General features: G+C 50.3%; 1 protein-coding gene across 1 annotated transcript in view; it reads right to left on the bottom strand.

Moving 5' to 3' along the window:
- The window catches only part of LOC120843053 (fibrinogen-like protein 1), a 40,678-nt gene extending 27,815 nt beyond the window's left edge, over positions 1–12,863 (bottom strand). Inside the window, exons 1-2 of the mRNA XM_040214260.2 lie at positions 12,676–12,863; positions 3,481–3,611 (exon numbers count right to left, since the gene is read on the bottom strand). Coding sequence (XP_040070194.1) covers positions 3,481–3,611; positions 12,676–12,853 — 309 coding nt within the window. The 5' untranslated portion in view covers positions 12,854–12,863. The remainder of the gene's footprint in view (positions 1–3,480; positions 3,612–12,675) is intronic.
- Between the last annotated feature and the right edge of the window lie 1,074 nt (positions 12,864–13,937).

The raw sequence follows: 13,937 nt of genomic DNA, 5'->3' as shown, positions 1-13,937 counted from the left end.
GTCTGCTCTCGAGGTGTTTCAGAAGACACTGCATTTGGTATTTGAAGGCTTAGACGGAGTGGATATCATGATAAACAACATCCTCATCTGGGAAAAGACAACTGAGAAATATGACCGTAGGCTTCAGGCGGTACTAGAAAGGTGCCGAGAGATCATCCTACGACTGAATAAGAAGAAGTGCAAGTTTAGCATGATACAAATCAGGTACCTGGGTCACAATTTCTCAGCATAGGGACTCTTAATTGATCTGAATAAAGTGAAAGGCATCCTTGCTCTACTAAGACCGAACAATGTGGGCGAACTGAAGAGCTCCCTAGGAGTGGTAAACAACCTGGGAAGGTTCATCCCTATCATGTCGGACGTGAGTGTGTCGCTGTGGCAACTCCTAGAGAAGGAGACAGCCTGATCATGAACAAAAGAACAAAAGAAAGGTTTCACAGCCCTTCGGGCGGCTTTGACGGTTGCACCCACGCTACGGGTCTACGACAAAAAAAGGCAAGTAACGCTGTCAGTGGAAACAAGCTCCAGAAGAACAGGCGCAGTATTACTCAAGGAGGGACAGCCAGTGACCCATTCTTCAAGGTGCTTGAATGAAGCTCAGAAGAACTATGCACAAATTGAGAAGGAACTGTTATCGATCGTACACGGATGCAGTTGACTCCACCAATACATCTTCGGACATAGGGTTGTCATAGAGCCAGGTCTCAATCCGTTGGAGGCTATCTTCCGAAAGCCTCTCAACCAACGCCCTCAGGCTAAAGAGGACGAGATTGACCATTCAAAAATATCAACTTGAAGTAAAGTGCACCTCAGGAGGATAGTTATACATTGCCGACACTCTTTGTAGAAATTCATCGATGGAAGAAGTGTCAGAAGCTTTCGAGATGAACGTCTCGGAGTGTCTCTCAAGCAAACACGAAACCCTTCAAGAATGTCGGAAAGCGACAATTAAAGACAAATATATGACCACCATGCTACAGTGTGCAAGAGGTGAGTGGACAGTCAACACAAGACGTAGCAAATACTCTTAAGCAGTATTTGTCATACAGAGATGAGATACATCAAGAGTATGACTTGCTGTCCAGGTCAAATAGACTCATGATTCCGGAACAACTTAACAGTAAAATACTAGCAGAGTTGCACAGTGCACACAGCGGTGTAGAGAAGACACTTCATTGTGTCAATAAACTTCTCTACTAGCCTATTATGGAGAAGGACATCGAGTATAAAGTAGACAGTTCCATAGTGTGCAAAGACATGCCATGATAACAGAAAGAGCCTCTCATTAACCTCCCTGTGCCAACCGCACTATGGCAAGTTGTTGGAATAGACCTCTTCCAATACAACGGTCACCACTACATTGTGATAGTGGACTACTACTCGTTCTACTATGAAACTCGTCAGCTTGAGAGGACACTTGTCAATCACGTGACAAGTGCTGCCTAACAACGTTTGCTGTGCATGGACTGCCAGTCAAAATCGTATCAGACAACGGCCCACCCTTCGACAGCGCAGACTTTAAGGACTTTCTGCAGCGCCGAAGAATCTCCCACGTGACATCCAGCCCCTACTGCCCCAAATCCAATGGAATGGCTGAGACAGCGGTACAAGAAACCAAAAAGCTAGCTCATGAACAAATGGAGCTATATAACTACAGACTATTACCACGCTCTACTGGAGTGGCGCAACACACCCCGAGATGGATTCCTGGGATTTCCAGTCAAAAGCTTATGAATAGGCACACAAGGACATAAATTCCTCCGCATACTTCGCTGCTTCAAAGCACGGAAACAAATCACACAGAGATCCAACAGTGGTTGAGAGACAAACAAATGAAACAACGACAACAATACGACAAAAATAGCATAGCGCTCCGCAGAAGCCAAAGAACGAAAAGAAAACCGGCTCGCTTCAGGGACACAAACTTCGTCGACAAGTAGGCGAAGGAAGAGAGATGTCGACTGGTACCAACTCCATTACGAGACAGAGATGCAGTAATCTGTTAGAAAGACGACAAAGGGATAGGGGGGGGGGGGGGGGGGGGTGGAGCTAGAACACTCGAGACGGGCCTTAGACAGCATGGCGGAGGGACCTATGCCACCTCACCCTTATTTTATACAACGCATTGTTAATAAACACTTCATTTCTGTAAGCTACAAGAGTCATATAATCTGTAAGAATGAAGAATGGTATTAATCTTTTGTGTGAAAAAAAAAAAAAAACAAGCCCAGTTTTTGCAGGATTAAAAGGTCGCCAGTTTATGCGACACTGAAGGGGAATGGTATTAACGCCTTTTTGCAATATTTCAGTAAACAGACGTGCGGATAGTACGATAAACGTTTACGTCATCAGGCAACTGAAGCATCTTAGTAGAGACAAAGTCGTCTACAAACATTTTGGAAAGCAAAGGCCCGAATACGACCCTGGTGAAACTCCGGCATTTAACACATAGTGATATGACCTGCATCATTACAAGGGAACACTATTCGAGCGATCAATCAGGTAGCTAGAAAAATAATCACAAATGCAATCAAGATAAACGACACCAAGGTGCCCACGTTAAACAATTTTAAGCAATGCGAACCTAAAAAAAAAGAAGAAAGTTACAAGATTAGTTAGAGCGGATCGTCCGCGAAAAATCTGTGATGATTTAAATTTATTGTAGGCTTAACACGGAAACTGAGGTTAACAAAAACACCTTTAAAAAAAAAAGAACCTTTTTATAAAGAACAGAGAGAAACGCAATTGGTTCGTAATTGTTGACGGACATAGTGCTCCCAGATTTGTGAACTGGTACAACCACCCTCTTCCTCACCCAAAGAAATGTACTCGTTATTAAAGGGAAATAAAAATATGCTTCAACAGAGACGCCAATATATTATAGTACTTTTTAACAGTACATTATCATTTGTCATTTTAAGAACCGACATAACACTGAAGTATCAAAGCGTGGGGCTGTAATAGTTGACAAATGTACTCGGAGATTTGCTATAGAAAAGTATTTAGCAAACATAATGCACATACCCAGACTGTGAGAGACTTAACATATCCGGCCTACAGAATGGCCTAATATATCTAATATGGGTCATGGCATAGTTCAGAAGGCAAATTAACGGACGACAAGGTTGATTATATTGAGCAAATATTAGAACAAACAGCTCATTCCCTGTAACTGCAGGAATCCTCTAAAGCGAGGTTGCTTTCGTAATCATCATCGCGGGTGCGGGTTCCGAAGTACTCAAAATGTTTAGTTTGCGACTGCACGGTAGAAGTGGTGTACTATTTTAGATTGAGATAGGAGGCTTTGACTTACTTTCTTTTACTAAGATAACTGAAATAAACCTAGTGCGCTACAGCTTCTTGTGATGTCGAAATTTTCGTACCGGCCCATTAATAACCTTTTTTTCTCAAAAGAAAGAACACAATAGCACTTCGTCTTCGCTGTGAATCGGGATAGCTCAAATAAGTGGTGAAACTTACTGTCCATCCGCCACCATTGGTGTCCATGTCACACCTCACAGAGAAATTTGTGTCAGGAGTTATAAAATAATCACCGGTCTCGTTATTTCCTTCCATTTTTAACTGGGCACAGCTCACTGTTCGGTTGCCAGCTGCAAAAAGAGAACCGTGAAGCAAACGTCGCTTATCAATGTTGCAAAAAAAACAAAAAAAATCGACTGTGCCCGAACCGGCAGGTGGAGCAGCCAGCGATGCGCCACAGTGATCGCTTACGCCACAAATGGTAAGAGGTGCCAGTGGAATACTCGCCGGTAAGAGGCGAGTATTCGAAAGGTCTATAGACCTTTCCAGCGCCTATCATCCGGGCCTTAAATGCGGAGTCACGTGGCTGATAAAGCATGCGCAGCGTCTGATGTACCGCACAAAAGAGCTACAACGCGTGCTCGGAAGGGTTTCAACAGCCCAGCAGACAAAAATGTCAGCGCCCAGGCAGCGAGTATTGGAAAGGTCTATAGACCTTTCCAGCGCTTATCATCTGGGCCTTAAATGCGGAGTCACGAGGCTGTGGACTTATGGGCAGCGTATGATGTACCGCACAAGAGAGCTACAGCGCGTACTCGGAAAGGGTTAAACAGCCCAGCAGACAAAAATGTCACCGCCCAGACGGCGAGCATTGGAAAGGTCTATAGACCTTTCCAGCGGTTATCATCCGGGCCTTACATGCGGAGTCACATGGCTGTGGACGCATGCGCAGCGTCTGATGTACCGCACAAGAGAGCTGCAGTTCGTGCTCGAAAGGGGTTCCACTGCCCAGCAGACAAAAATGTCAGCGCCCAGACGGTGAGTATCGGAAAGGTCCATAGACCTTTCCAGCGGTTATCATCCGGGCCTTACATGCGGAGTCACATGGCTGTGGACGCATGCGCAGCGTCTGATGTACCGCACAAGAGAGCTGCAGTTCGTGCTCGGAAGGGGTTCCACAGCCCAGCAGACAAAAATGTCAGCGCCCAGACGGCGAGTGTTGGAAAGGTCTATAGACCTTTCCAGCGGTTATCATCCGGGCCTTACATGCGGAGTCACATGGCTGTGGACGCATGCGCAGCGTCTGATGTACCGCACAAGAGAGCTGCAGTTCGTGCTCGGAAGGGGTTCCACAGCCCAGCAGACAAAAATGTCAGCGCCCAGACGGCGAGTGTTGGAAAGGTCTATAGACCTTTCCAGCGGTTATCATCCGGACCTTACATACGGAATCACGGGGCTGTGGACGTATGTGCAGCGTCTGATGTACCGCACAAGAGAGCTACAGCTCGTGCTCGGAAGGGGTTCCACAGCCCAGTAGACAAAAATATCAGCGCCCAGTCGGCGAGTGTTGGAAAGGTCTATAGACCTTTCCAGCGCTTATCATCCGGGCCTTAATTGCGGAGTCACGGGGCTGTGGACGTATGTGCAGCGTCTGATGTAGCGCACAAGAGAGCTACAGCGCGTACTCGGAAAGGGTTCCACAACCCAGCAGACAAAAATGTCAGCGCCCAGACGCCGAGTATTGGAAAGGTCTATAGACCTTTCCAGCGGTTATCATCCGGGCCTTACATGCGGAGTCACGGCGCTGTGGACGAATGGGTAGCGTCTCATGTACCGCACAGGAGAGCTACAGGTCGTGCTCGGAAGAGGTTCCACATCTCTGCAGACAAAAATGTCAGCGCCCAGACGGCGAGTATTGGAAAGGTCTATAGACCTTTCCAGCGCTTATCATCCGGGCCTTACATGCGGAGTCACGGGGCTGTGGACGTATGTGCAGCGTCTGCTGTACCGCACAAGAGAGCTACAGCGCGTACTCGGAAGGGGTTCCACAGCCCAGCAGACAAAAATGTCAGCGCCGAGACGGCGAGTATTGGAATGGTCTATAGACCTTTCTAGCGGTTATCATCCGGGTCTTACATGCGGAGTCACGGGGCTGTGGACGCATGGGTAGCGTCTCATGTACCGCACAGGAGAGCTACAGGTCGTGCTCGGAAGAGGTTCCACATCCCTGCAGACAAAAATGTCAGCGCCGAGACGGCGAGTATTGGAAAGGTCTATAGACCTTTCCAGCGCTTATCATCCGGGCCTTACATGCGGAGTCACGGGGCTGTGGACGTATGTGCAGCGTCTGCTGTACCGCACAAGAGAGCTACAGCGCGTACTCGGAAGGGATTCCACAGCCCAGTAGACAAAATTGTCAGCCCCCAGACGGCGAGTATTGGAAAGGTTTATAGACCTTTCCAGCGGTTATCATCCGGGCCTTACATGCGGAGTCACGGGGCTGTGGATGTATGTGCAGCGTCTGCTGTACCGCACAAGAGAGCTACAGCGCGTACTCGGAAGGGATTCCACAGCCCAGTAGACAAAATTGTCAGCCCCCAGACGGCGAGTATTGGAAAGGTCTATAGACCTTTCCAGCGCTTATCATCCGGGGCTTACACGCGGAGTCACGGGGCTGTGGATGTATGTGCAGCGTCTGCTGTACCGCACAAGAGAGCTACAGCGCGTACTCGGAAGGGATTCCACAGCCCAGTAGACAAAATTGTCAGCCCCCAGACGGCGAGTATTGGAAAGGTTTATAGACCTTTCCAGCGGTTATCATCCGGGCCTTACATGCGGAGTCACGGGGCTGTGGATGTATGTGCAGCGTCTGCTGTACCGCACAAGAGAGCTACAGCGCGTACTCGGAAGGGATTCCACAGCCCAGTAGACAAAATTGTCAGCCCCCAGACGGCGAGTATTGGAAAGGTCTATAGACCTTTCCAGCGCTTATCATCCGGGGCTTACACGCGGAGTCACGGGGCTGTGGATGTATGTGCAGCGTCTGCTGTACCGCACAAGAGAGCTACAGCGCGTACTCGGAAGGGATTCCACAGCCCAGTAGACAAAATTGTCAGCCCCCAGACGGCGAGTATTGGAAAGGTTTATAGACCTTTCCAGCGGTTATCATCCGGGCCTTACATGCGGAGTCACGGGGCTGTGGATGTATGTGCAGCGTCTGCTGTACCGCACAAGAGAGCTACAGCGCGTACTCGGAAGGGATTCCACAGCCCAGTAGACAAAATTGTCAGCCCCCAGACGGCGAGTATTGGAAAGGTCTATAGACCTTTCCAGCGCTTATCATCCGGGCCTTACATGCGGAGTCACGGGGCTGTGGACGTATGTGCAGCGTCTGCTGTACCGCACAAGAGAGCTACAGCGCGTACTCGGAAGGGATTCCACAGCCCAGTAGACAAAATTGTCAGCCCCCAGACGGCGAGTATTGGAAAGGTTTATAGACCTTTCCAGCGGTTATCATCCGGGGCTTACACGCGGAGTCACGGGGCTGTGGATGTATGTGCAGCGTCTGCTGTACCGCACAAGAGAGCTACAGCGCGTACTCGGAAGGGATTCCACAGCCCAGTAGACAAAATTGTCAGCCCCCAGACGGCGAGTATTGGAAAGGTCTATAGACCTTTCCAGCGCTTATCATCCGGGCCTTACATGCGGAGTCACGGGGCTGTGGACGTATGTGCAGCGTCTGCTGTACCGCACAAGAGAGCTACAGCGCGTACTCGGAAGGGATTCCACAGCCCAGTAGACAAAATTGTCAGCCCCCAGACGGCGAGTATTGGAAAGGTTTATAGACCTTTCCAGCGGTTATCATCCGGGGCTTACACGCGGAGTCACGGGGCTGTGGACGTATGCGCAGCGTCTCATGTACCGCACAGGAGAGCTACAGCGCGTACTCGGAAGGGGTTCCACAGCCCAGTAGACAAAATTGTCAGCCCCTAGACGGCGAGTATTGGAAAGGTTTATAGACCTTTCCAGCGCTTATCATCCGGGCCTTACATGCGGAGTCACGGGGCTGTGGATGTATGTGCAGCGTCTGCTGTACCGCACAAGAGAGCTACAGCGCCTACTCGGAAGGGGTTCCACAGCCCAGTAGACAAAATTGTCAGCCCCTAGACGGCGAGTATTGGAAAGGTCTATAGACCTTTCCAGCGCTTATCATCCGGGCCTTACATGCGGAGTCACGGGGCTGTGGATGTATGTGCAGCGTCTGCTGTACCGCACAAGAGAGCTACAGCGCGTACTCGGAAGGGATTCCACAGCCCAGTAGACAAAATTGTCAGCCCCCAGACGGCGAGTATTGGAAAGGTTTATAGACCTTTCCAGCGGTTATCATCCGGGGCTTACACGCGGAGTCACGGGGCTGTGGACGCATGCGCAGCGTCTCATGTACCGCACAGGAGAGCTACAGTTCGTGCTCGTAAGGGATTCCACAACCCAGCAGACAAAAATGTCAGCGCCCAGACGGCGAGTATTGGAAAGGTCTATAGACCTTTCCAGCGCTTATCATCCGGGCCTTACATGCGGAGTCACGGGGCTGTGGACGTATGTGCAGCGTCTGCTGTACCGCACAAGAGAGCAACAGCGCGTACTCGGAAGGGATTCCACAGCCCAGTAGACAAAATTGTCAGCCCCCAGACGGCGAGTATTGGAAAGGTTTATAGACCTTTCCAGCGGTTATCATCCGGGGCTTACACGCGGAGTCACGGGGCTGTGGATGTATGGGCAGCGTCTGCTGTACCGCACAAGAGAGCTACAGCGCGTACTCGGAAGGGATTCCACAGCCCAGTAGACAAAATTGTCAGCCCCCAGACGGCGAGTATTGGAAAGGTTTATAGACCTTTCCAGCGCTTATCATCCGGGCCTTACATGCGGAGTCACGGGGCTGTGGACGTATGTGCAGCGTCTGCTGTACCGCACAAGAGAGCTACAGCGCGTACTCGGAAGGGATTCCACAGCCCAGTAGACAAAATTGTCAGCCCCTAGACGGCGAGTATTGGAAAGGTCTATAGACCTTTCCAGCGCTTATCATCCGGGCCTTACATGCGGAGTCACGGGGCTGTGGACGTATGTGCAGCGTCTGCTGTACCGCACAAGAGAGCTACAGCGCGTACTCGGAAGGGATTGCACAGCCCAGTAGACAAAATTGTCAGCCCCTAGACGGCGAGTATTGGAAAGGTCTATAGACCTTTCCAGCGCTTATCATCCGGGCCTTACATGCGGAGTCACGGGGCTGTGGACGTATGTGCAGCGTCTGCTGTACCGCACAAGAGAGCTACAGCGCGTACTCGGAAGGGATTCCACAGCCCAGTAGACAAAATTGTCAGCCCCTAGACGGCGAGTATTGGAAAGGTCTATAGACCTTTCCAGCGCTTATCATCCGGGCCTTACATGCGGAGTCACGGGGCTGTGGACGTATGTGCAGCGTCTGCTGTACCGCACAAGAGAGCTACAGCGCGTACTCGGAAGGGATTCCACAGCCCAGTAGACAAAATTGTCAGCCCCCAGACGGCGAGTATTGGAAAGGTTTATAGACCTTTCCAGCGGTTATCATCCGGGGCTTACACGCGGAGTCACGGGGCTGTGGACGCATGCGCAGCGTCTCATGTACCGCACAGGAGAGCTACAGTTCGTGCTCGTAAGGGATTCCACAACCCGGCAGACAAAAATGTCAGCGCCCAGACGGCGAGTATTGGAAAGGTCTATAGACCTTTCCAGCGCTTATCATCCGGGCCTTACATGCGGAGTCACGGGGCTGTGGATGTATGTGCAGCGTCTGCTGTACCGCACAAGAGAGCTACAGCGCGTACTCGGAAGGGGTTCCACAGCCCAGTAGACAAAATTGTCAGCCCCTAGACGGCGAGTATTGGAAAGGTTTATAGACCTTTCCAGCGCTTATCATCCGGGCCTTACATGCGGAGTCACGGGGCTGTGGATGTATGGGCAGCGTCTGCTGTACCGCACAAGAGAGCTACAGCGCGTACTCGGAAGGGGTTCCACAGCCCAGTAGACAAAATTGTCAGCCCCTAGACGGCGAGTATTGGAAAGGTCTATAGACCTTTCCAGCGCTTATCATCCGGGCCTTACATGCGGAGTCACGGGGCTGTGGATGTATGTGCAGCGTCTGCTGTACCGCACAAGAGAGCTACAGCGCGTACTCGGAAGGGGTTCCACAGCCCAGTAGACAAAATTGTCAGCCCCCAGACGGCGAGTATTGGAAAGGTTTATAGACCTTTCCAGCGCTTATCATCCGGGCCTTAAATGGGGAGTCACGTGGCTGTGGACGCATGCGCAGCGTCTGATGTACCACACAAGAGAGCTACAGTTCGTGCTCGGAAGGGGTTCCACTGCCCAGCAGACAAAAATGTCAGCGCCCAGACGGTGAGTATCGGAAAAGTCCATAGACCTTTCCAGCACTTATCATCCGGGCCTTACATACGGAATCACGGGGCTGTGGACGCATGCGCAGCGTCTGATGTACCGCACAAGAGAGCTACAGCTCGTGCTCGGAAGGGGTTCCACAGCCCAGCAGACAAAAATATCAGCGCCCAGTCGGCGAGTGTTGGAAAGGTCTATAGACCTTTTCAGCGCTTATCATCCGGGCCTTAATTGCGGAGTCACGGGGCTGTGGACGTATGTGCAGCGTCTGATGTAGCGCACAAGAGAGCTACAGCGTGTACTCGGAAAGGGTTCCACAGCCCAGCAGACAAAAATGTCAGCCCTCAGACGGCGAGTATTGGAAAGGTCTATAGACCTTTCGAGCGGTTATCATCCGGGCCTTACATGCGGAGTCACGGGGCTGTGGACGCATGCGCAGCGTCTCATGTACCGCACAGGAGAGCTACAGTTCGTGCTCGTAAGGGATTCCACAGCCCAGCAGACAAAAATGTCAGCGCCCAGACGCCGAGTATTGGAAAGGTCTATAGACCTTTCCAGCGGTTATCATCCGGGCCTTACATGCGGAGTCACGGGGCTGTGGACGTATGTGCACCGTCTGATGCCCCGCACATGAGAGCTACAGCGCGTACTCGGAAGGGGTTCCACATCCCTGCAGACAAAAATGTCAGCGCCCAGATAACAAGTATAGGAAAGGTCTATAGACCTTTCCAGCGCTTATCATCCGGGCCTTACATGCGGAGTCACGGGGCTGTGGACGTATGTGCAGCGTCTGCTGTACCGCACAAGAGCGCTACAGCCCGTACTCGGAAGGGGTTCCACAGCCCAGTAGACAAAATTGTCAGCCCCCAGACGGCGAGTATTGGAAAGGTCTATAGACCTTTCCAGCGGTTATCATCCGGGCCTTACATGCGGAGTCACGGGGCTGTGGACGCATGCGCAGCGTCTCATGTACCGCACAAGAGAGCTACAGTTCGTGCTCGTAAGGGATTCCACAACCCAGCAGACAAAAATGTCAGCGCCCAGACGGCGAGTATTGGAAAGGTCTATAGACCTTTCAAGCGGTTATCATCCGGGCCTTACATGCGGATTCACGGGGCTGTGGACGTATGTGCAGCGTGTGATGTACCGCACAAGAGAGGTACAATACATGCTCAGAAGGCGTTCCACAGCCCAATAAATAAAGATGGCAGCGCACAGAAGGCGAGTATTGGAACGGTCTGTACGACGTTCACCCTGAAATGGGCCTTCCAACGACTTTTTACTGGTATTTAATTTGCATAAAGTTTAGCGCATGGAACGTAGTAACTCAGTAAACCTTTTATTTTCCAGAAATTCGCTGTATTTTAAGTTATGTGCACCTCAACATGACAAAAACAAGCAAAAAGATAACCTCCTCTAGACGTCCTTGGTCCTCTGCCCCCCCTTTTCCCGCGCCGGACGATTTCCCTTGTCCGCGGTAAAGTGTTTACCCGCGGATCACGGTGACTGAGGAATGAAGGAATGGAGTGGAAGACAGAGGAAGGATGTGAGGCCGAAGATAGAGAGCTGCCCCGGAACGGGGCAGAACTAGGAAATAAAAACGAGTTGAGTTTGAAACTCTCACGTGACTTCTTCGCATACGCTGTTTCCCAACAGACACTCATCGTGCTCTTGCGATGACACAAATTCGTACTTTCGCTTTTTACAAAATGTGCCGCCGGCGTTCTGCGTCGTCTGCTAGGATCCGCCAAGCATGGCCTCCGATATCCCGAAGCGAGCGTGCTTCGGAATCATACGACGGGCGCCTGCGCCGCCTCTTTCACCGCTTGGTGGCGGGTATGTCGACAGGTCATCTCTTGTTTCCGTACTTTCTAAACTACATTTGTTTCTTTTCTTATCTAAAATACTGAACAAAAACTAGTTTATAAATACTTGAAACGGTTCCGGCCACTTACATTTTATATTTCTACTAAAAAAAAGCTTTTAGCGGTCCTGACCAGTCGTAAGGCAGGAGCCGACCAATACCAACAACGTCACGATGTCGTCACATGCCGCGCGCGTTCAGTACCACGGGGTGCCCTGATATAGGAAGGGGCGGATTCAGAGGGGGGGTCCCGATGTCCTGACCCCCTTCTTGAAGTCTGCATCTGTAAAAAGTTTGGGCGTGGAAACGGGAAAGGGGGTGGCAGGTCTTAAACATATGATACGTTGACCAGCACCTGACCCTCCCCCCCCCCCCCCCCCCTCAAGACATACCTGCGTCCGTCCCTGCATATAGGTAGAGGAGGCTGTCACGTTGTCCGGTTAAAATATGACGCACTGATATTTAGTTCCTCTCTCCGTGCCCGCTAGGTTGCACGAACCAGAAGAGACGTAGAAACCGCAAAAAATGTTGACGCTCGAAGAGGATTGCAGAGCCCCTCAAGCGTGGGCTAGAAGCTCGGTATTCAGCGCGAGCTTTCTCCCCTTACCAACACAAATGTGAACACGCAGACTTGCGCAACCAAATCACAGCGGAAGCCAGCGAGATAGCGCTGAAGGCAAAGCTTCTAGTCTCAGCTTAAGGGTGAATGGTGTATATATTCTGTTCACACTTTGGTGGAGACTGCAGCCAGTGCCGGAAGTATGAGAGCACGAGACCATAGATTTGAAAGGCTCTTCCCGAGTTCTCGCGCTAGAAACACATGTCTCAAAGCCAGGAGCGCGTTCTTGCTTGCGATTGTAACTTTGGTTGTACTCTCAGCTTGAAAGTGAACGGAGAATGATCACAGCGCAATCCTCGACTGCAAAAACGAAAATCATCATAAAAGAAAAACGTTCAGTCCCCTAGATACTGGCCCAATCTTTCAAATCCGACGCCGATATCGGCGCTATAATGTGTGCTACCGGAGACATAATGCCCGACGTGACGCTAGAACCAACCGCAGAGCTGCCGATTAAACACTGTTCGTTCTACGTGGTTAAATAAAAAAAAAATTGTCTTACGTTTGTTCATATTGCAGGGGTCAAATATCATGTAGGTTTTTACATATCCGCTTCTTTCAGTTATTTTCGGAAAGCTATGAAGGCTGCTTTCCATAAAGAGGTTCCCGGCTACGACCGGCAGAAAGAGTACTGCTACGAACATGTTGAGATCTTTAGTCAGCGGATCGGAGGTTCTCATAAGTCGTAACCAACGCTCTTTGGCCCGGTTTCTCGCGTCTTATATAGCTTGCGGAGTTAAATAGTAATAAATAAAATGCACGCAAGTCAGATCTAAAAAAAAAAATCTACTTGAAGAATACCGTTTGCTCATGTACGTATTGTTGCGACACAATGGAAAGTTTCAGCGGATTACTAACGTTTTCAACGGTAGACAAGGCAGCCGCTCCGAGTGCGCACCGGCTGTGATCTTAAAACACATCGTGGAAGATACTGCGCACTCTCAGAACGCGTTCAGCAGGCCAGTAGATAAAGATGTCAGCGCCCAGAGCGCGAGTGTTGGAAAGGCCTATACACCTGTCAAGGGCTTATCACCCGCATGATAAGTGCGGAGTCACGGAACTGTGGACGCATGCGCAGCGTCTCATGTACCGCACAAGAGAGCTACAGCGCATGCTCAGAAGGCCTACCGCAGCCCAGCTGACTCAGATGGAAGCGCGAAGGTGATTTTTGCAAAAAGATAGACTACTTTTTTTTTCGTGACAGAAGCCATGTTGACTTCGAAGCAGCTGATTTTGAGCAAAATAGCAGATCACTTTATTTGCCTATTGGAAGTCGCTAGAATGCAAGCTGTACGTGCCGATAGTTCTTTTTTTTTCATGGATTTACTTGTTTATTATATTTCTGCTGAAAAAAAATGTGTCGCCTAATCGAAGTACGTCATATGGGAACCGTAACACAAAACAAAAACAGTCTATAATCCGCTTCCCTTGAAGTCCGAACGCAGCCGAAGCTAGGATCCAAGGAAACTAATCAAGCCGCGCCGAAGGACATCGTCACGGTGATCGTTGTTTCTGTGTGTTCTTTGCCAACGCGTAGACCGGTCCCGCCCAAAAGAAAAGCGCAGGATCGAAGCGCTATTTCTGTGCGTAACAGACTTTTTTCCGATATTCAGTCTAGCCATTTTGATCAATATCTTCATCCGAGGAATGGCCTTTGCGCCGTTTTAATGGTGGCCTTCTGTTTGCTGGTGTTCGAAGTTTAAGGTGCACCGAGTGGTTGAAGCGGGGCCTTAACATTCAAGACGTTACTACGATGCGACGCGG

The sequence above is a fragment of the Ixodes scapularis genome, unplaced genomic scaffold, assembly GCF_016920785.2.
Source record: "Ixodes scapularis isolate PalLabHiFi unplaced genomic scaffold, ASM1692078v2 PGA_scaffold13__105_contigs__length_92229423, whole genome shotgun sequence".
NCBI lineage: Eukaryota > Metazoa > Arthropoda > Arachnida > Ixodida > Ixodidae > Ixodes > Ixodes scapularis.
This window is presented reverse-complemented; position numbering and strand designations above follow the sequence as displayed.